Source organism: Capricornis sumatraensis, chromosome 8 (genome assembly GCF_032405125.1).
Source record: "Capricornis sumatraensis isolate serow.1 chromosome 8, serow.2, whole genome shotgun sequence".
NCBI lineage: Eukaryota > Metazoa > Chordata > Mammalia > Artiodactyla > Bovidae > Capricornis > Capricornis sumatraensis.
Genome location: NC_091076.1, coordinates 76,615,113 through 76,638,663, shown reverse-complemented (window position 1 = coordinate 76,638,663; position 23,551 = coordinate 76,615,113). Strand labels below are relative to the sequence as shown.

The following is a 23,551-nucleotide window of genomic DNA, read 5'->3' as shown; positions in this document are numbered from 1 at the left end:
GCTGGATTTCTTAGGAATTGCTTAGAAGTCAGCATCCTGTGAGTCTGGCTAGACAGTGTCAAGTCTTCAGGTGTCAGCAGATAAACTTGAAGGAATCGATGAGTTTCAGGAGCCTACAAAGCTGACTCGGGCCTTGGTGACCCCACTAGGACACTCGTATGACTGGACAGCAGCCCACTCCCCGGATGTATCATTAGGTATAGCATATTGAACTGGAGTTTCTGCCTCCCAGTCACTCAGGGACAGGAATCTGGCAGGGAGAATATGATGCTGTTTGTCTTGAATGCTACACAAGGGAGAAAGCAGTAATGAAAATATCAGAGGAGGGTATTAAAGACCCCTGAACTTTCATCTTGAATCTGCCACTGACTCGCCCCTTTCTTTCCTGTTCCCTATGATTTTTCCTGGGGAAACCTTCTTTCCTCCAGTACACATATTGCAAAGTCAACACCCCTATGTGTAACATCTGTCCTGTGGTCCAGAAGGTGACTTCTGTTCTTTGTTGATTGTTATGGGGCAGCCAGGAAGCAGTGAAAAAACTCTGACTGGAAACTTGGATCTCTGTGGTTAGTTTGGCCGATGTCATAGAGAGGCCCTGGGGCTTGGGGTTGTATAGGTGGGGAGGGTTCACAAGAACAAGAAGCACACCCCACCCTTGAAGAATGCACAAGGCGTGACGTGTGACTTGTGTGCAAGAGCGCTTAGCTGTAACTACCACCCACAGCCCCTCAATGTGTGAGGTGGGTGGAGCGGGTAGGGGCTTGTGCAGGGGATGGGAGCCTGGGACGCTCATACAATCAAACACCAAGATTTAAGATCACTTAGAACCACACAAATGGGAAGAATGCCGGGAACTGAGTGGTTTCTCGGGGCGGAGGGAAGCGGGGAGAGCTTTGCAGGGTTCAGTGGGCCTCCACATGGAACCTCGCTCAGCAGAAGCCCAAGGCCTGACCGCTCTCCATTCTCAGAGCTGAGCACAGGCAGCTTTCCTCTGGCTGCAGTTATCTGATCACTGATGCTCCTCCATCTGATTCAGAAAGTGTTTATCTTATAGACCTCCATAATGTTACCACTGGCTTTCGAACCTGGGCACTTACTGAAATTCAACCATTCTTGATTGTTTTTAAAATAAGCTCTGTGAACCGTCTTCTGCTTGCCAAAAGGAAGAAATGTTTGATTTAAGATGATGGTTTTCTGTATTGGCAGGGACATCAACATCATCATAGTCTTCCTCAGGCTCAATATAGCTTGGGACGGTGATTGTCTTCTTATTTCTAATTTTATGTACTGAAGAGTATGCAGCTGGTGTGGGCCGACTTGGGGTTTCCTGTGGGGCTAGAATACACAAAAAGATATCACATGCAAAGCTAGCGTACGTTTATGTATTTTTTACCAAGTGGCTCTGCATGATTTTCATGGGTTTCAGTGATCCTCCCACGTCTTGGTGGACCAGATCCCCATTTCACAGAGGAAACTGAAGAAACTGAGGTCCAGCCATGACACAGTCTCAGGCTCACCCCAGCCCCAGTGAGTAAGCGGCAAACATCAGCCAGACATCTTGACTCCCTTGTCGCTTTGCCTGACTGCACTGCAGTGGGAGCCACAAGACAGAAGTTCAGACAGGAAGCTGACCAGAGCTAGTAGTGAAATGAGTAGTGCTGTGCCTACAGGTTCTGATCCTCATAAGGAAGCGATACAGACAATATCTCCTTTCAGGCAAGTCCCTCACAATGAATGAACACAGCATTCCAGAGCTATCTATAATTGCTCACATCCATCACTCCTCTGCTAAGAAGGAATGGGACAGTGGTGTCTTCAAAAGGTAGGATTAGCAGAAGATGGGCGCATAGCACATGGACTAAAGTGGGAGGAAAATCTCAGCTCCCCCTTGATGGGGCCTGAGGCTGCCTCCCCACAATCACATCTTTTCCCAAGAGAACTTGAATAACAACCACCATTTCAGTTCTGCAGTCAGATCCAAACTCATCTTCAGGATTCAGCAGTCACTAGCTGTGTGACCATGAGTAAGTCACTTAACTTCTCTGTGCTTCAGTGTCTTCCTCTGTCAGAGGGACATAATAATGTAGCTGCTGCATATAGTTGTTGAGAGGATTAAATGAGACAGTACCTATAAAGTGCCTAGCATGGGACCTGACACACAGTGCCTGCTCAACAAATGCTAGCTAATATTACTATTTATCTATTCAATTAAAATATTTTCATCCATTATCTACTAAGCTCCAGACACTATTTTTTTTTAATATTTGTATATATGTATTTGGTTGTCCAGGGTCTTAGTTGTGGCACGCAAACTCTTTAGTTGTATGGCACGTGGGGGATCTAGTTCCCCGACCAGGGATCAAACCCAGGCCCCCTGCACTGGGAGCATGGAGTCTTACCCACAGACTTCCAGGGAAGTCCCTCTAGGCACTGTTCTTAATGGTGGGTAAAAAACGGCGAACAAGACAAGAAAGGTACCTGTTTTCTGGAGTTTGTATTATAATGGAGGAGACAGATAATGGACAAATGAAGGATGATTAAATAAGCTCACATAGGATAATTGTCATAAGCTTCAAAAGGAGCATTAGAAGGATTTCTTTATGTAGGATGGTCAGGAGTGAACTCTCTGAGGTGGTAACATTTGAGCTGACACTAGAAGGGTGAGGTAAAGTCAGCTGTATGTAGAGCTTAAGGAAGAATATTTCAGTCAAGGGAACCAGGCAGAGATTTTCTGATATGAAGTGTGAGAAGCCCAGTGTTCCTTTATATCCATGCTGCAAGCTGGAATTTGAATATGAATTTACACATTGAATATTGGAAGCATTGGTACTTATTTTGTACTCCCCCCTCATCTTAAACTTAATTCATCTCCTTGAAACAGGCTGCTGCCATCTGCAAATTCCAGTATAATAGACTGAAAGTTTGTGTCCCCACAAAATCCATATGGTGAAACTCTAACCACCAGTGCAGTTATATTCAGAGATGGGGTCTCCAAATAAGTAATTAAAGTTAAACAAGGTCAGAAGGGCAGGGCCCTGATCCAATAGGATTAGTGCCCTTCTAAGAGACACCAGAGAGCTGTCTCCCCTCCGTTTGCAGACAGTCATCTGCAAACTAGAAGTATTCTCACCAGAAACCAGATTTGCCTGGCACCTTGATCTTGGACTTTTAGCCTCCAGAACTATGAGAAATTTACTGTCATTTAAGCCACATTGTCTGTGTTACTGTTTTATGGGCAACCCAAGCTGCTTCCCAAGTGGCTCAGTGGTAGAGAATCTGCCTGCTAATGCAGGAGGCACAGGACAGGTGGGTTCGATCCCTGGGTCAGGAAGATCCCCTGAAGGAGGAAATGGCAATCCATTCCAGTATTCTTGCCTGGAGAATCCCATGGACAGAGGAGCCTAGTAGGCTACAGTCTGTGGGGTTGCAAAGAGTTGGACATGACTGAGAGACTGTCCATTCTAAAGGAGATCAGTCCTGGGTGTTCTTTGGAAGGAATGATGCTAAAGCTGAAACTCCAGTACTTTGGCCACCTGATGCAAAGAGTTGACTCATTGGAAAAGACTCTGATGCTGGGAGGGATTTGGGCAGGAGGAGAAGGGGACAACAGAGGATGAGATGGCTGGATGGCATCACCGACTCGACGGACGTGAGTTTGAGTGAATTCCGGGAGTTGGTGATGGACAGGGAGGCCTGGCACGCTGCAATTCATGGGATCTCAAAGAGTCAGACATGACTGAGCGACTGAACTGAACTGAACTGAACTGAGCAACTGAGCACAAGGTGACTAAGACGCCAAGACAAATTTATTATTCTACCCTGAATGAGACTTATCAGCAAAATATACTCACAGGCAACCTCTGGGGAAAGCATATCCCTGGGTGGCAGAGGGGGTAATTGAACTGAGAATTGTTCCGTAACATTCCTGGAAGAGAGAAAGTATAGGAGTCAATGTTTGCTTTTGATCATGCCTGCCAATTTAAGAGAAAATGTCAAGGGAAATGGACAGAGTTGAACATTCAAATCTTGGTCCCTAAAGACTGAAAGCACCTCCTTTCTTTTCTAGGTCTTGCACCCCATCTGTAACTGACACACTAAAGAAACCATTTCTTTAGCCCAGGGACCATTTGGATTTGAAGGTGTGGAGCAGAAGCACTCTAACTTAGACCACGGATCTCATCTTCCTGTATTTACCTGAGCTGGATCAGGACGAGGAGGGAAGCACCAGGTGTATTTTGATGTGCAAAATGGATGTGCAAAACCTGGGCTTCCCAGGTGGCTCAGTGATAAAAAGAATCTGCCTGCCAATGCAGGAGACATGGGTTCGACCCCTGATCTGGGAAGTCAACATACTGTAGAGCAACTAAGCCCGTGTGCCGCCACTATTGAGCCTGTGCTCCGGAGCCTGGGGAGCCACAACTATGGAACCCATATGCTGCAGCTGTTAAAGCTCTAGAGCCTGTGCTCTGCAACAAGAGAAGCCACAGCACCGAGAAGCCCTCACACCTCAATGAAGAGTAGCCCCTGCTCACCGCAACTAGAGAAAAGCCCTTGAAGCAATGAAGAGCCAGCATAGCCAAACAAACAAACAAAAAACAGGTGTACTCCTAATGCTAAACATGCACCCACCATGTGACAGCAACGTTGGGTATATATCCTGCTGATCAAAAGATACGTTACGAAAATGTTTATAACAGCACTATTCATAACAGTGGCAAACTGGATGCTACTCAAATGCCTATAAGTAGCAGAATGGATAAATTCATCATGGTTCAGTTCCACAGTGGAACACTCTATGGTAATAAGAATGAACAGTCTAGAACTACATATGATGAATCTCACAAAAAAATGCTGAGCAGAAGAGGGTAAACACTGAATAACACATACTGTATAATTCCATGTATATGAAGAATAAAGACAAGGAGCAATGAGCCTATACTATTTCAGACAGTGATTATCCTTAGGATTTAAAGGCTGAAAGGGCATCTATGGGATTGAGGTGCTGGTAATTTTGTTTCTTAATCTGGGTGCCAGCTACCGGATCTGTTTAGTTTGTGGAAATTCATTGAGTTGTACTCTTAGCATATGCATTTTTCTGTATTTATATTATACTTTGGTGAGACGTTTCAGGGGCTTCCCAGGTGACTCAGTGGTAAAGAATCTGCCAGCTAAGCAGGAGATGTGGGCTGGATCCCTGGGTCAGGAAGATCTCCTGGAGAAGGGAATGGCAACCCACTCCAGTATTCTTGCCTGGAAAAATCGCATAGGCAGCGGAGCCTGGTGGGCTACAGTCCACAGGGTCGCAAAGAGTCGGACACGACTAAGTGACTGACCATGCACACACCAGCTCAGTAGTGCAGGCACAAGAATGGAAGCGGATAGGCGGTTCTCAGAATTAAAAAGCAGGGTTCCTCCCACTTACTCATACATCGTTTCTTCATGTCTCTGCTTTTGTTTCAAGGACTTGGAAATTTCCCATTTATTGCCTAAGGAAAAAAATAAGCATATTCATTTAGGAAGAATTGTCCAAAATTGTGATAGTTAGAGTTTAGAAGAGACCAGAGAATGGGCGGGTTCAGGATAGTCAGAAGAACCATCCAGAGAAAACAGACTTAGGGGCACAGAGCTCATAAGTGATAGAGTCAGAATGTCATCCAGACCATCTGACCTCAGAGTCTGGGACTAATCCAGTGTGGGCTGTGGCTGCTTCCTCATCGCCTGGTACTGTGTCTACCTAGCATATAGTTGTCACTTAGAAATACTAGTTGAGTGAATAGCCAAAAGCATTAATGGGAGGAAATGAGATGAAAAATGGGAACAGCAGTTTGTAAACTGTGATATGGTGGACATGTAAGTTATTATTAATTATACCCTACTTGTTAATAGGAGTGGGTCAAGATAAAAGAGAATAAGTAAAGTTTTTGTTCAGGGTCATATTTTGTCCATATCTAAAAGCAAAATGTTTTAGAACTTCCCTGGTGGTCCAGTGGTTAAGAATCTGCCTTCCAATACAGGGGACGTGGTTCGATCCCTGGTCAGGGAACTAAGATCTCACATGCTTTGAGGCAACTAAACTGGCACACCACAGCTAGCAAAAACTTGTGCACCATACCCAAGAGCCTGTGCAACCAAAATTAAAACAAATCAAAATTTTAAAAATGAAATATTTAAAAAAAGCAAGTGGATAGAAGACTATAGTGGCTAGAATACACTTTCTGTATTTAAAAAACTAATTACCATCAGCGGGTGGAGGGGAAAGGACTTTGAATAGGGAGCCCAGTGTACCCGAGTTCTGGCTCCAACTCTGCCACCAAGCCCCAGGAGATCCAAATCAAGGATTTGCCTCTCTTTGAACCTTGCTTTTCTTATCTCTAAAGAGAGATTGAAAAGAATGACAGAAGCTTTCATTCCTGAGCAGCCCTGACCCTCCAGCACTGGTTCAGCAGGACCCCGAGGCCATAACCAGATGCATCAGGAGGACAGGGCCCTGATCATGGAGGGATGCCCCCTAGGTACCCCAGGGCAAGACGGCCATACCTCTCAGAGCATTTACCATCCCCAGGTGTGCTCCAGGCCTAGGTTATTAGTTAAGGGGTAGGATCTTAAGAAAACTCACTATTGAACCAGAATTTCATGTTTTTGGAGATGAATATTAAAATACATTAATCCTCCAGGAAGCTGCTTATTTATGTCCAAGTGTGTTAAGAACCTGTATCCAAAGCACATATAATACCCCCAAATTCAGAATATGGTCTTAGAATAGGTAGTCATGGTGGTCAACCATGAAATGAGTCCATTTTTCATGCCTGAAGACTTTTTTTTATACCACACTTCAAAATGTGAAGGTACACTATGGGGTAAGGTGAGAGATGGAAAACTCAAATTAGGGCTTTTTTTCAGATAGCTTGAAAGCATTCGTTTTTTATTTTATTTTATTTTATTTTATTTTTTTGGCATCTTTCATGTCATGTGGGATCTTAGTTCCCTGACCAGGAATCGAACCCATGCTCCCTGCTTTGAAAGTGTGGTATCTTAACCATTAGACAGCCAGAGGTGTTCTAAGACATTTTAAAAAACTACTTTGTGGAGAATGATTGCCATACAAAACGCTGTACGTATTTCATGTACACAAGTCAATGCATTTGGAATCAAGACAGTTTTTGACCTTCCATGCACTTGTACGCTCAAGTTCCAGAGGTAAGGTGCTGTGATCAGCAGCCACATTGGAGAGAGACAGCACTGGAGAACATCATGCCTTGAAACTGATTCTGCTTTTACCAAAACCCTGAGGGCCGGAAGAGTTCTTGGAGATTAAGTAACCTCCCTCCCTTCACTGTACAGAGGGGGAAATTGAGGCCCAGAGACACATATTAGTAGCAGAGCTAGGACTCAGACCCAGAGTGCCTGATGCTAAATCCAGAGCTCAGCCCATGGAAGCCCAGAACTAATCTTTTTGCCCTAAAGAAGCCCCAGTGCCCCGACAACCACCTCTTTCCTCCACTCCCTCCACCTGCCCAAGGGGGAGGGTCATTACCTTGTCTAAACAGACACCTACAGACAAAGAACAGGATGGTGCCCAGGCTCACAGAGGTAAAGATGATGGCCACAGCCAAGATGATCCAGAAATGGTCCTTCAACCAATCCATGGCCTCGGGATCCTGAGAAGAATGGAGGGAGAGGATAAGACATGAGTGAAGGGCTTCTTGAGGGGTGGAGGCAGTTATCTACCGTGTTGTGCAGCTACATCTGCTTAGGGACCAGGCAGGCATTTGCTCACAATCAAATGCTGCTGATTTCCAGCTGGGAGACCTCAGGCAAGTGATTAACTTTCTCCAAGCCTCAGTGTCCTCACCTGCAATATGTGAGTGATGCTGTCTACTACCGTACAGGGAACTTACGAAAATTAGAGGTAAGACATGTACTTATCAGTTACTCTAGAAACTGTAGACATAATCACTGCTTTTCTTTACACTGTCAAACATGCAGCAGGAAGGGGAAATGCCATTTAGAGCAATAACTGACAGCAGTTGTTTTTATATCAAAGGGACAACTAGACTAAATTCATAACAGGGCAGATAGAATTTTGAGAGCTTTTTGGGGGTGTGGGGGAGTGCTTCCCTGGTGGCTTAGATGTAAAGAATCTGCCTATAATGTAGACCTGGATTCAATTCCTCGGTTGGAATGGTCCTCTGGAGAAAGGACTGGCAACCCACTCCAGTATTCTTGCCTGGAGAATTCCATAGATAGAGGAGCCTGGCAAGCTATAGACCATGGGGTTGCAAAGAGTCGGATACAACTAAGCGACTAACATTTTCACTTTTTTTTTAAATTTTTATTGTTTTTTTAAATATAAATTTATTTATTTTAACTGGAGGCTAATTACTTTACAATATTGTATTGGTTTTGCCATATATCAACATGAATCTGCCACGGGTATACACGTGTTTCCCATCCCGAACCCCCCTCCCACCTCCTTCCCCATACCATCACTCTGGGTCACCCCAGTGGACCAGCCCTGAGCATCCTGTATCATGCATGGAACCTGGACTGGTGATTCGTTTCACTTGTGTATTGAGGTGGAGGTTAGAAAAATACCTTGATGGATCTCTTTGAGTGAGGCATGATCAGAGGGAGAAAGATGCGAAGCAGACTGAACTAGTCTGCATGAGAAAAGGTTTGTTTCCGTTATAAGTTATTACAAGATATTGAATATAGTTCTCTGTGCTATACAGTAAATCCTTTATATATAGTAGCATGTATCTGTTAATCCGATACTCCTAGTTTATCCCTCTCCTCTTCCCCTTTGGTAGTTATAAGTTTGTTTCCTAGTTCTGTGAGTTTGTTTCTGTTTTGTGGACAAGTTCATTTGTATTATTTTTTTAAATTTCACATCTAAGTGATGTCATACAGTATTTGTCTTTCTGTGTCTGACTTATTCCACTTAGTGTGTTCTTCTCTAAGTCCGTCTATGTTGCTGTAAGTGGTAATATTTCTTTCTTTATGGCCGAGTAATATTCCATTGTATATATATGTGTGTGAATATATATGTATACCTCCACATTTTCTTCATCCACCTATCTGTTGATGGCCACTCAGTCTCTTTTCTCTTACTTAAATGTCTCCTAGTTCTTAATCTAATTTTCCTCTCATATTTTTTATCTCTTTGACTTTTTCTTTACTCCTGATGGATTTCTCCAAGGAGAAACATAAACATACTCTTTCAGTTCAGTTCAGCTCAATCATGTCCGACTCTTTTCAACCCCATGAACTGCAGCACGCCAGGCCTCCCTGTCCATCACCAACTCACGGAATTCACCCAAATTCATGTCCATCAAGTTGGTGATGCCATCCAGCCATCTCATCCTCTGTTGTCCCCTTCTCCTCCTGCCCCCAATCCTTCCCAGCATCAGAGTCTTTACCAATGAGTCAACTCTTCACATCAGGTGGCCAAAGTACTGGAGTTTCAGCTTTAGCATCATTCCTTCCAAAGAACACCAGGACTGATCCCCTTTAGAATGGACTGGTTGGATCTCCTTGCAGTCCAAGGGACTCTCAAGAGTCTTCTCCAATACCACAGTTCAAAACCATCAATTCTTTAGCGCTCAGCTTTCTTCACAGTCCAACTTTCACATACATACATGACCACTGGAAAAACCATAGCCTTGACTAGATGGACCTTTGTTGGCAAAGTAATGTCTCTGCTTTTCAATATGCTGTCTAGATTGGTCATAACTTTCCTTCCAAGGAGTAAACATCTTTTAATTTCATGGCTGCAATCACCATTTGCAGTGATTTTGGAGCCCAAAAAAATAAAGTCTGACACTGTTTCCCCATCTATTTCCCATGAAGTAATGGGACCAGATGCCATGATCTTCGTTTTCTGAATGTTGAGCTTTAAGCCAACTTTTTCACTCTCCTCTTTCACTTTCGTCAAGAGGCTTTTTAGTTCCTCTTCACTTTCTGCCATAAGGGTGGAGTCATCTGCACATCTGAGGTTAGTGATATTTCTCCCAGCAGTCTTGATTCCAGCTTGTGCTTCTTCCAGTCCAGCGTTTCTCATGATGCATTCTGCATATAAGTTAAATAAGCAGGGTGACAATATATATCCTTGACATATTCCTTTTACTATTTGGAACCAGTCTGTTGTTCCACGTCCATTTCTAACTTGCTTCCTGACCTGCATACACGTTTCTCAAGAGGCAGGTCAGGTGGTCTGGTATTCCCATCTCTTTCAGAATTTTCCACACAATCAAAGGCTTTGGCATGGTCAGTAAAGCAGAAATAGATGTTTTTCTGGAACTCTCTTGCTTTTTCCATGATCCAGCAGATGTTGGCAATTTGATCTCTGGTTCCTCTGCCTTTTTTAAAACCAGCGTGAACATCTGGAAGTTCACGGTTCACATATTGCTGAAGCCTGGCTTGGAGAATTTTGAGCAAAATATACTCTTTAGAGCTATAGAAACACATACCAGACAGAGTTAAAAGCTGTTGCATCTGAAGAGCATGACTGGGTGTAGGGAGGGAAGCAAGAGGCCTGGCAGCTGTGACTGTTCTCTGTAAACCCTCCAAATTCTTTGCTTTTTTATCTTTTTTAACTTTTGCATTTACTTTTATAACACTGATAAGAGTCAATCAACCATTTAGTGTAGCTTCCCTTTGTTCAGATTTCAAGTTCAAAGAAATTTTATTCTCATCAGATTCTTGGGAAAGAAAGAGGAAATAGGATGATGCCAGAAAGTGAAACTATGGGTCACTTTTCAGAACTATGCAAAGTGGTAAATATTCTGCAGTCCTGTTTGCACAAATCGAATGGCTTTGGTTTCCACGCTCAGATGTTTTGAGTGTGTTTAGTGCACCAAGAGCTCTCTCATCACTCACCTTATTTCACCCTCACCACCACACTCTTTTCTAGACAGGGCCTGAGACAGAGGTGTAGTGACCTCCCCCAGGTCACCCAGGTAGGAGGGAGGGCAGAACACTTCCTCTCTGTGTCTCAGGGCCTTCCAGTGTCAGGATGCCTCTGAATCATCAAGGAGAGGCCAGACGGAGGTCAGGATATCTCACTTTACTTCGAAAGGAACATCACTGTGGTAATCATATGGTGGTGTGGGGGACCAAGGCTTTCCCCAGAATGAATGATCAGGGCTTGAGAATGAAAGTCCCAAGTTCCCCATAACCTAAGACCAGAGAAATAGCTCTTCCCCCATGAACTGCCGACAGGTGCCTTTACAACAGAACCAAGATGAACAGGTCTTTTTGGGAGCATGCAGCTGAGGAAGGGGGGTATTAATAACCACATCCCAGTGGGTGCCTCCCCCCACAAGAGAGGGGACAGGAGCCCTGGGGAGAGAGGGCAGGGAGTACAGCTGGTGGGCAGTGTGTCACGGCTGTACAGTCCAGTTCAGGCTCTGGAAAGTATGGAAGTTGAATCCCACTTGTGTTGTCAGGCCTGGAGTAGATAAGATCGTGGGGTGCAGGCTTCCTAAGAGCTACTGAAACATCAGGCAAAGAGGTGTTTACATGAGAGGAGGCTGGCAGCCAGCCCAAAGGTGCAGCCGAGTCTCTCAAGGGACCCCAAGGGACTCAAGGGCCAGGGGTGTCTCCACCCAACACCACAGAGTCGATCAGCAGCAGTGACCCAGCGAGGGGAGACTTCCTGTGGAAAACTGTGTGTCCTGTCTTTCCTCTTCAATCCCATACCAGGGGGCTAAGGGCAGGGAAGGGTGCTTAGGGAGCTGAGGCAGCCTTCACCTCTCACCCTGCTCTCTACTCCCCTCACTGGGCAAAGCGGGGAGCTTTGGGTCAAAGATGAGACGGAAGTTTTTAAATGAGCGTGACTAAATTTTTAAAACTGAAATGAGTCTGCTTAGTAATCAAAAGTAATAAAAGTTTTGAGGTTGGACCGAAATGTCACTGGGGGAGGCCTCTCCCTGTTGGAACAAGGCAGGAACCCAGGCAGTAGCATCGTTAGAAACAAACTGCATCTGTTCGCTGTGGCCGCTCCAACAAATCACCATGGATGCCATGTCTAAAAACAACCCAGAAGTGTTATCCAGCCGAATTGCTGGGTAACACAACAGCCAGCATGTTGCCATTGGGCAGGGTTGGCCCCTTCCGAAGGCCCCACTGGAGAAGCCACTTCCTTGCTCCTTTCAGCTTCTGGAGATTGCTTGTGTTCCTTGGCTCACAGCCCCTTCCTCCATCTCCTTGCATCTCTCTGACAGTCCTTTCCCAGTTGCGTCTCACCTCCTCTTGTGCCTCCTTCTCCCACTTATAAGGACTCTTGTGATTACAATGGGCTTCCCTGGTGACACAGCTGGAAAGAACCTGCCTGCCAATCCAGGAGACGTGGGTTTGATCCCAGGTCAGGAAGATCCCCTGGAGGAGGAAATGGCAACTCCCTCCAGTATTCTTGTGTGGAAAATCCCATGGACAGAGAAGCCTGCCAGGCTACAGTCTGAGGGGTCACAAAGAGGTGGACATGATTGAGCATGCATGCACACACGCACGCTGTGGTTACATTGGGCTCACCCGGATAATCCAGGTTCATCACCGTGTCTCCAGGTCAGCTGATTTGCAACCTCATTTCCGCTTGTGACCACAGTTCCTCCTTGCCTTGTAACCTGACATAACCACAGGCTCCAGGGGTTGGGATGTGGCATCTCGGGTGGGTGAGACCACCACACAGACCACCTCATGCTCATACTGCAGGAAGATGAGACTCTAGTGAAAGTGGTCTCATGGGTTTAGACATTATAAAATATTTTTTATTGTTTTTTTTTTTTTTGCCTTCTATTGATGTCTCCGGAATGAAAGGGGAAAAAGTCAGCAACGATCCTGCCATCTCTGACCAGAAGTCCACCACAGAGTGCTCGATGTTGCTGGCCGAGGGAAGAAGCAGCGAGCAACCACCATGAGGCTTGGGACAGACGTGGGTCTCTGTGTCTGGGAGGGGACTGCCACATGGGAGGGGACATTTTTGTTTTCAAGAGTCTGAGCTCATTGGAAGTTTCTCAAGGCTGGACTTGGACTCAGAGATAAGAGAGGGCCCCGTGATCCATGGTGGGGGCCCATAGTGCAGGATGGACCAGAGGAGGGAAGGATTCAGTATGGCCCCAAAGCTGAGCCATAGGTCAGCAGGTCCTGGGCCTGGGGAGGGTGAGGTGCTGAGTCTACAGATACAGGTTAGGGGTCCTGGCTGCCAGGAGGAGAGCAGGGCCTGACCTCAGTCCCCATCAACTGGGGGAGCATTTGGTGGATACCACAAATGGAAGAAAGAAGAGTCAGAAGAACAAGGGAGCTGCCTTTAGTCATTAGCTATTGAGGACTTTGGTGTGTCAGACCCCAGGGCAAGAACTCGAGGAAGAGTGGAAATTCCCAACCTGGGGCCTGGCCATTGGGACTTTGTTTTAGTTAAGTTCTCCAGATGATTCTAGTGGGAAGCCAATGTTGAGAACCAGTGACATACATGTTATCACTTAATCCTTATACTGGTGTTGGGAGGAGTTATTATTACCCTCATTCTATAGATAAAAAGAGAGAACTCAGAGGGTTTAGGCAATCTGTTAAAGTAAAGGCAGCACGGCTAGTAGCTCCCTAGTCTAAGATTGCAGCACAGCCTGGTCTGATGCCAAAGTTCATGCTCTTTTTACTCTGTCAGATTTACAGCAAGTTGATAAATACTTCTTTTCATAACAGAACTGAAAGCAGAACCATCAATCAAGAAATTCCAATATTGGCAAGACCTCTGCCTTGAGTTGTGACTTGTTCCAAATAATAAGAACCTCAATATGAAAATGCATCTTAGAAAAGTAACATACATTATATGCTACCTTACTGTGAGTTGAACTGCGCTGTTTGGCAAGTCATAATTATAACCCCATTTTAGAGAAAAGAGAATAGAAGTTTAGATGAGCTCAATGAACTTGCCCAAGGTCATAAGTGGAAAAAATCAAAAGCTAAGCCCAGGACTCTTACTTGTGACCACTAAGCCAGAGCTTTGGGAAATGTACTAAAATGCAGATAGATACCACAGTCTGTGTCCCAACTCTACTCCCAATTCTGATTTGTAACTCTGGTGTGGGACTCAGCATTGTTAACACACACTCCAGTGGGTTCTCAGGCCTTGGGGAGGAACACTACATCCAGCCAGCCTGTAGAGCCCTGAGCTGCGGAGGTGAGGAGGCTGGAGGCTTGTTCCTTGCAACATTCACAGGCAGTAGAAGCAGCAAAGTAGACTGAAGGCACTAAAACAAACCCCTTGAACCCAAAGACCTCTCCTGTTTGCTTGTCACATGGCTGATGGAACTCCGTCAACAAGTCACTCTCTTCAGAGCAAAGTTCTATGCTCCCTCCTCTCCCTACTTCCCCTACATTTATACCCATTTGCCTGACACTGAGGAAGAGGAACTGATTTTTACTAGGGTGTGAATGGCTTCATGGAGCCTCAGGATTCCTTCCCCAGGGCGTTGGCAGGAGCAGGGGCATCCTAGAATTTTATCCAAAGTCCTTAGAGGATAGTCACAACCAAACATGGCATCAGAGTGAAGTTCCTGCAGGTCTAAGGTGACCTGGGAAGACCTGCTCTCTGCCCATCGTCCTCCCTGCTTGTCCTCCCCTCCCAGCTTCACAGATGCTCCTCGCCCCAGAGCTCAGTGTCCTGCACTCTATCGACCCGCTTCTTCTCAATCACTCTGTCCTCAGACAGACTTTGCATCTCAATCACTCCTGTGATAACAGCTTAAAGAGAGCACTAGTCAGCTTGATGAAAGCCCAGAAGGCAAGGGAAGCCTGAATTTCAAGAAGGGGGAAAAGTGAGATCGAGGAAAGATTGTTTAAAATACAGGGAGGCAGTGTGTTTATAAACTGTGAAAGTGTCAGGAAAAAGGACAAAATGAAATACAGGCAGAGAAAAGAGAGTAAAAGCTACCTTCAGGGGCTCAGATGGAAGAATCAGCTTTTAAAAGGGAACAAAGATGGAAGGAGGGCTGTGCTGTCCAGCAGAACCAGACTGGGATGAGGGGGCAGGAAGCTGGCTGGAAAGCTCCTGTTCTGAGTTAGGAAGAGTCAACAGGTGAGGTGCTGGGGGCGGGAGGGTGAGAGGCAGACAGCCCTGCTTCCCACTCCGCAACATGCTATGATCAATATTCAAAATGCATTTTTTTCCCCTCCAACTGAGCCTGCGTACACTTACTGTGACTGCTGTCTGATGGTTTGTTTGCTGTTCATCTCCCACCCTGGCTGTAAGCTCTTGGAGAGCAAGAATCTTGCTGCTCCGTCTACCACTCTTTCTGGAATGCAGTGGGAGTGCCATACGCATCTGCGAATACAGGAGTGCATGACTGATGGCCCCGCCTCCCCCCTCTTACCTTGTCGTGGGCAGGCTTCCCCTCTAATGATGCAGTAGGCAGTTTGGATCCAGGGTCTAAAATTCAAGTGCGGTCATTCTAGTTCTAAAGCACCTCACCTGGACACGAGAGCTTGGGCAGGCTCCCTGCTCTCCCCCTGCCTTTGGTCGTGGGCTTCAAGCGGCTGGCTGGGAAGCAGAAGCCAGGCAGACAGGTGTGGAGGGTGGAGTGGCAGCTTCTCTCTCGTGGCTGCTCTGTCCTCCGTAGCCTAAGGCACTCAGTTCTCAGTAGGGTCAGGGTGGGAGAGCCACTAAAAGCAGCTACCAGCCCAGCCCTGACTCTCACTTCCCCAAAAGTCGTTTCCGGGGAGTCAGTAGCCGAAAACACATTCACTCTCCATCACCAGGAATTCTGGAGACTGTGGCTTTATTCAAGAATTTGCTTTTTTAAAAAATTTTAACCAAATTCCTCAGAGTAAGATGTACAATTTACAATGTGACAGCTACACATATATTCACATAAATGAAACGTTTCACAAAGTGTCTTCAGGACACGGGGTGCACTCCAATTGACAGTTTCTCATCTATTCTAGCCTATTTCATGAGAAGAAGTCCTGAGTGTCAGCCTCTCAATTTATTTCAAAGTGTATTAATGGTCATGCCCCGTGTATTGAAAGACTTGCGTTTTTCTCATGAAAAATTAAGCGACCTGAAATAGCCATGAGTCCCAAGAGGTGTGGGTGGAATGTGTGCGTTGGTGGGGTGAATCAGTTTCAGAAAGTTAGAGTCAGAAAAAGGCTTTGTTGGAAGAGGTGGACTTGAAAATAGCTTAGCAGGAAGTTGGGGAGATGAATATGAGTCCAGTTCCTTACTCTCTGCCTTTATGGACACAAATCCCTCTACCAGAGGCCTGCCCTGTTCAAGACAGCAGCCACTGGCCCCGTGAGGCTCTTCCACTGAGCACTGGCTAGATGGCTAGTTGAATATGTGCTGCAAGTTCGAAATACACTCTGGATTTCAAAGACTTGGTACAGAAAAAACATAACAAATCTCATTAATAAATGTTTATCTTGGTTACATGTTGAAATGATAGTATTTTGGATAGAGTGGGCTAAGTAAAACATATTAATAAATTAATTACAGCTTCCCACCCCTTTTAATTTACTCCCACCCAAATTGTAACACTGTTTCACCCGTGGGTTGGTGCAGTATGGAACAGAGGCTCACCCACAGGGGCTCAGAGCAGGGCTGGCCTCCTGCGGAACCCATAGAAATCTGAGGGACAGCTTTGCACTTTGCAGGGCGTGGAATGAGGGTCCGAGCTGCTCTCAGCCTGGATCTCAAGTGTCTGGGAGACTCCAGATAATACTGAGGCAACACCTGCCAGCCAGCATGGGCTGTGCTTGCCCGAATTCATCTCTAGTTCCCAGACGGTCACTGCTCAGGCTTAGTGAGGCCAAGTTCCCACTGGACCCTGCCCTGCTGTTGTCAGCACCAGAAATGGCTGTCTGGATAGTTGATGGGCACCTAAAGTCCAAGTGTGGTATTTCCCTGGATGGAGGTCCAGAGGTTAAAACTCCGTGCTTCCAAAGCAGGGGGCATGGGTTCGACCCCTGGTCAGGGAACTAAGATGCCATATGATGTAATGGTGTGGCCAAAATAAATTAAAAAAGTAAAACTCAAGCATGCCTGGGGAAGGGTGGGAGCAGAGTATTAAAAAGGAATTGTTTCTCTTCTCTCTCTCTCTGTCCTTCCACTTCTGTGAAAGGTTAAATATAAGTCCTAGAGAGCTAAAGATGAGAAATTAAGCCAAACATATCCTTTTTCACACGTGCTCCCCTCAGTGTTACAGCTTATCACACCAGCTCTCAGATTAATCTTGTTGTCTGATTTATTTCATTACAGGGCTTGACTCTGTTCATATACACTCAGCCATCATAGTTTATTGCCCCTGTGGCCATAGTTAGGAACTACATCTACTTGCTAGCAAAAATGAAAGATAACCATAAAATTCTATCATGGCAAAGCTGTGGTGAAACGGACCCTCCTACAGGGCCAGTGATAGTACACATTAATTTTAAATAAAATTTTGGAAAGAAAATAGTACATTTAAAAAACAATCACACCCTTTAATTCTATAGTATCATTTCTAGAAATATAGCCTGAGAAATAATCTGAACCAAGTAAAACCCTAACCATGTGCACCTTCATAGAGATGAATAGGGAGCTGCCCAGCAGCCAAATGGGGGTCTCTTGGGGAAGAAAATTTCACAAAGGCCACTTGATAGGATGTGTGTGTTAGTCAGTCGTGTCTGGCCCTTTGTGACCCCACGGACTGGGGCCCGCTAGGCTTCTCTGTCCATGGGATTTTCCAGGCAAGAAGACTGGAGACTTGATAGGATAGGATGCAGTAATTAAGGAGTCATTAGGAGGAAAGCATGATGAACTATTGAGAAACCACATAAAATGAAAGGAACAGAACGCTGACTTATATCTAGACTACAGCCACATCTTGTAACATTACTTGAAGATGTGCCAGGAGAACGACTGGGAGAAAGCACAGAAAGGTGAATTTAGATTGTTCGGTGAGTAAGAGTAGGGTCCTTCTTTCTTTCCCTCCCACCCAGCCTTGCTGTGAGGCATAAAGCAAACACATTTTTGAAAATTTAGGCATCATGTTTTACAAGAGCTTCTGCTTCCTGCTCTCAAACAGGTCAATTTTCTAATATTCTTGAGATGTTTGGGGTGATGGGTTAGCAGAGCTCTCCAGAGCTGCAGGTCATTCAGGATTCTTAGTGAGTTTATCCCAGGATTTCTACAACCGAGCAGTCCTTCCTTGGGTCCAACCAAGTTTCTACTTGCCTTTGCTTGTAAGTGTTAGTCACTCAGTCACGTCTGACTGTTTGGGACCCCAGGGACTGTAGTCCACCAAGCTCCTCTGTCCATGGAATTCTCCAGGTAAGAATACTGGAGTGGGTTGCCATTCCCTCCTCCAAGGGATCTTTCTGACCCAGGGATCAAACCCAGGTCGCCTGCATTGCAGGCAGATTCTTTATCGCTTAGCCACCAGGGAAGCCCCTTGCTGTTGCTTACTTTCCCCTGTTTGTTTGCTCTGAGAATGTGAGGGAAACTTGGACCTGTCACCCAGGGGCTCTCTGGCAGGAATGCCGGCCTCATGTTGAGTAGATGGAAGAGATCAGGGATGCTGGTGCCCTGAAGACGGCAGCGATGTCTGTATTTCTATGTCTAGAATGTACTTACATCAAAATAAAACATAGGTAACTTTCCGAAACAGCTATATGACCAGAAGGCAAGACACTAGCACCCTCTTTACTGTGATTGTTGTGAGGTGGTGGAATCAAGGGTCATTGTTTCCCCTATTGCCTTGCAGTTTTCAAATTTTCAGAAAGAGAAAAAGAAAGAGATGCCAAAAAAAAAATTATTCAAAAAAAGCTCCAGTACTCTTGCCTGGAAAATCCCATGGACGGAGGAGCCTGGTAGGCTGCAGTGCATGAGGTCTCGAAGAGTCGGACATGACTGAGTGACTTCACTTTCACTTTTCACTTTCATGCATTGGAGAAGGAAATGGCAACCCACTCCAGCGTTCTTGCCTGGAGAATCCCAGTGACAGGGGAGCCTGTGGGGGTCGCACAGAGTTGGACATGACTGAAGCGACTTAGCAGCAGCAGCAGCAGCAGCAGCCCTTGTCTTCTGCAGGCTCAACAATCCCCACTTCTGATGCTTCCTTAGAGGTTCACACATGCAGAGGGACCAGGAAAGGGAGTGACATGAAGGACAACTGTTGCATGAGAAGGTGGGAGTGAAAAGGACAAAGCCGAACCCAGGCCCCCACCGCAATAATTTTTTCCAGAAGGCGAGAGTAGATGGCTCAATGGAGGTCTTGACTCTGATACCTCTAAAAGAGATTCCTGAATGCTAGAGACACAGTGACAAAGACACCAGGGCTGTTGGTGCTCCTTCCAGGGCTTCAGGGGGAGCCCCAAGTTCACAGAGTTAGTGCCTCAATCCCCACTCTCCCTCCAGCACAGACACACGGAGGGTCCCTGCATGGGTCAGGTACCCAAACTCACCATCAGAATCCAGAGAATGATTACAACCTCCTCATAGTACACCCGTCTCACTCCCAAGCAGCCTGAGAAGCAGGCCTCTTCATAACCCCACCATACATACGAGGAGGCCCCAGGAGCTGGAGATGACCTTGAGGTCATCCAGCCAGCCACCAGCAGGGTGGTTTCTTCAAGGCCAGTTTTTCTCCAGCCCCACCCAGTGGTCCCCAGGCCCCAGGCTACAATCCCCCAGCCCAGCCCTGGTGATCATCTGCCTTGACAGGGCCCAGGTGCTTACCTGAGTTGCAGGAGGTCCAGATGTGAGCAGCTGAGGGGCCATCAGTGCTCTGAAGGCCGTGGCTCGGCACAACTGGGAAGAGGCAGTCCCTTGCCTACAGGCCTTCCACCCAGCCCGAGCTGTGAGTGCCAGCCTGGCCACACTTCCCCTTTATGCTCAGCCCACCAGGGAGAGGCCCAGACATCATCACCAGGCAACCAATTCCTCTTCTAGGAGCCAGATTCTTCTTGCTGCTCCTGTGTTCCTGCAAGGCCCACCAGTAGACCATCCTGTGGTGGAGAGGTCGGGCCCCAGGGTTTCTGAGGGTGTGTGACACACTGCATCAAGAAGTGGGTCCGAGTGACCACTGGACTGAATTGTCTTTCCCACACCACCACTGCCTCCGCAATGGGAGCCACGGGTGGGGAAGTCAGCTAACCATTCTGTGGCATTCCCCACAGATGAGCCTGCCCTGAGCACCCTGGAACTCCAGAAAAGCTGAGGGAACCTGACAACCCCCCAGACTCAGAGACAGACATGGGTAAGAAACCAGTTCACACGTATTAATATAAAGGCTGTTCCCCAAGGAAGACAGCTCTCATAAGCCCACGGGGGGCCCTGGCACTCTGACCCAGCTTTTGCTTGTGTTTCTGAGGGTGTGTGACACACTGCATCAAGAAGTGGGTCCGAGTGACCACTGGACTGAATCATCTTTCCCACAATACCACTGCCTCTGAAATGGGGGCCACGGGTGGGGAAGCCAGCCAACCATTCTGTGGAATTGACTGTTCTGACTGAGTGGTCACATCAGTAAAAATAGCCAAACTGGTATGCATTGTGTCTGCCTGGGGTGAAAAAGTTCTGATTACTTTCAACCATAATGACAATACCCTGGGATGTCTGGTAAACAGTTAACAACAGGCTCTTGGGAGACAAAAAGATTCGTGAAATTTGTAGTGTTTGCTTATTTCCATGACATAAATATCCTCACCGGGGCCAATTTGAAGTAACTGATGGGAGTTACTGGACTTGGCGCTGGGAGGGGGCGCACATAATTGTCAGCTCACCACAGAAGTGATAAATCCCACTATGGAGTATCCCAAAGTAGGTGCTAATGCTTTGGCCACCTGCTGCAAAGAACTGACTCATAAGACTCTGATGCTGGGAAAGATTGAAGGCGGGAGGAGAAGGGGACGACAGAGGATGAGATGGCTGAATGACATCACTGACTCAATGGACATGAGTTTGAGTAAACTCGGAGTTGGTGATGGACAGGGAGGCCTGGCGTGCTGCAGTCCATGGAGTCGCAAACAGTTGGACATGAATGAGTGACTGAACTGAACTGAATTGAGGGAGTATCCCCCTTCTGGGAATCAGGACCCAAAATCGGTACTCTTATCTCACCTTATCTTCACTTATTTGGAAGATTATTGTCTCCATTTTACATGTAAGAATATCGAGGTTCCAGGTGGTTACATCAGGAATCAGCTCTGCACAGCCCAGGAAAGACCTTCAACCCAGGTCTGTCCATTTACAGAAGTCTAGGTTCTTTCTTATTAAGGTTGATCCAAAACTTAGCTGCTCAAAAACTTCTCTAAGAGCAAATGGCAAATGATCTTTCAAGCAGTGAATAAATGCTTCGGTGGGTAGAACTTATCTTCTGCTACTCCTTGGTGACTCCTTGGTTTGTGTCTCATTGACTCATGCCATAAATGATTTTGCTAAGCCTTTGGGATGGCCATGTTGAACTGAGATGCAGTGAACTTGGTCAACCCACTGCTTCCCACAATGCACTTGGCACAGCACATCCAAGCAGGGGTGTCAGGAGGTCCAAATGCTGGACTCCGTCTGCCAACAACTTCCTACATGAACCCTTAGCCTCCCTGGGTCTCAGTTTCCTTGTTTGTAAAATAGAAGAGTTTGATAAACAAGAAGGTGCTTCAGAGATTGTGCCCTGAATCTCTCTTCCATTATTGTCTGCTCTCTGCAGCTGGGACAGGATACCTCCTCAACTACCCTCCTCAACCCTGGACTTCAGCACAGACCTGGGCACAACTGAAAATGCCTAATGGATACATGTCAACTGAAAAAAGAAGCCAAGTCATCTACAGGGAAAATAAGTGAGTTACATACCCAAAGGAGGCAACTTCATTCTAGCAACCTTGAGGGCCTGCTTTGCCAGGTCGCATGCTGGTGGTTTGAGGGCCAGAGAAGAGTTAAACACAGTGCCTGCCTTCAGGAAAGCCTCTCAAGGTACAGAAGGAAGCTGGAAACAATATAATTATGGCGAGGTTCAATACCCTTTGCTTTGTGCCAGGTCTCTGTTCTGAGCTGAGCAAGTCTCCTTTGGGGAACCCCTGTTCTTCAGGGCAGAAGGGCACATAAGTAATTACCATTGAAACCAATGGATACTAGTGCCATGGGAGCAAAAACTGAGAGGGTTGAGAGGGCAATGAATTGGGCCTTGAAGGATGTGTAGGAGCTCACAAAGGGGAGAGAATGTGGAGAGACGAACCCAGAGTGTTTGGGCAGCAGCAGATGGTTGTGTGTCTGGTGGGGAGTGACTGTGTTGGCAGAGGGAGTCTGACAGCAAAGTTGAGAGCCCCCATCAGGTAGTTTGGACCTGCCCACTTCCTTGCCACCCACACTTTCCCTGGCCCCGCCTCTGTCTTCCCGCCACAGGAGGAGGACAGGAAGTTGGGGTGGTCTGTTTGGCCTTCTAGCACATCTGAAGTGCTTCTTGCAGGAGAGGTCCCTGCAGGGATCAAGGCGCCCTCTGGTGGTCATCTGTGGAACTTTCCTCTCCTCCTCAGGATTCTGAGCAGACGTCAGGCTGGACAACTTTATCACCCTATGGTTAAAAGTATCAAACTATCTTAAACTGAAAGAAAAGGGGGAGAAAAGCAACAGTTCTTATTTTGGTCAGAATGGACAAGACCTTGGAGGTAAGGCTGGGCAAATAAGACGTTCACCGCTTAAAGCCATAAAACCAGTGGCCATCAGACTAGAGAAGACTCAGAAAGGAGTCTAATCCGTTCCTTACCCTTCACGATTCAGTGTCCTGGTTAACATCCTGCCAGGTAACACACAGCTTCTGCTGTATTGTTTCTTCTCCCTAAGGTGGCTCAGACACCTATAACATGAAGGTCGTATACTGTGCGCCCCTTCACCAGTGTTCACTAATTCCTGCTGCGAACAACAGCTGAGGACAGGGGTGTATGGAGTCATGTGGACAGGAATAACATACCCAGAGGCTGTGGTTTCTGACTTCTGATTGCACAACTGCTGACACAGGGAAGAAGTTTCCACTTATATTGTGTGACGTCAAAACAGAATCAAAACCAATGGGTGGAAGCTCTCGGTGTGGAAGCAGCCCTTGTGGTGGCAGCCGGCACCTTGGAAGGAGTGGCCACTGAAGGGAGGACCCGAAGCTTAATGGAGTTCGCCATCTTGAACATAGGGCACAGTTGGGCAACCTGGCACAGTGGGAAAAGCACTCAACTTGGCAAACTCAGATTTGAGTGAGGTCCTTCCCAACACTTCCCTTGTGGCTCCCCTTGTCCCTTGTGGCTCAGCTGGAAAAGAATCTACTGGCAGTGCGGGAGACCTGGGTTCAATCCCTGGGTTGGGAAGATGCCATGGAAAAGGGAAAGGCTACCCTCTCCAGTATTCTGGCCTGGAGAATTCCGTAGACTGTATAGCCCAAGGGGTCACAAAGAGTCGGATACGACTGAGCGACTTTCACTTCACACTTCCCAATGCAGCTCAAGTGACTCCACTGGACTAGGACGCCGACGTCCTGAAACAAGGTGGCAGGTGTTGGATGGAAAGGCTCTTCCAAGAGGGAGGCAGGAAGGTCAG

At 46.6% G+C, this 23,551-nt stretch overlaps 1 protein-coding gene across 1 annotated transcript in view; it reads right to left on the bottom strand.

Annotated features, from left to right (window-relative positions):
* Positions 1–23,139, bottom strand: part of SCIMP (SLP adaptor and CSK interacting membrane protein) — a 39,652-nt gene extending 16,513 nt beyond the window's left edge. The window contains exons 1-5 of the mRNA XM_068977445.1: positions 23,086–23,139; positions 7,535–7,658; positions 5,423–5,486; positions 3,852–3,925; positions 1,158–1,335 (exon numbers count right to left, since the gene is read on the bottom strand). Of these exons, the coding sequence (XP_068833546.1) occupies positions 1,158–1,335; positions 3,852–3,925; positions 5,423–5,486; positions 7,535–7,658; positions 23,086–23,139 (494 nt within the window). The remainder of the gene's footprint in view (positions 1–1,157; positions 1,336–3,851; positions 3,926–5,422; positions 5,487–7,534; positions 7,659–23,085) is intronic.
* Between the last annotated feature and the right edge of the window lie 412 nt (positions 23,140–23,551).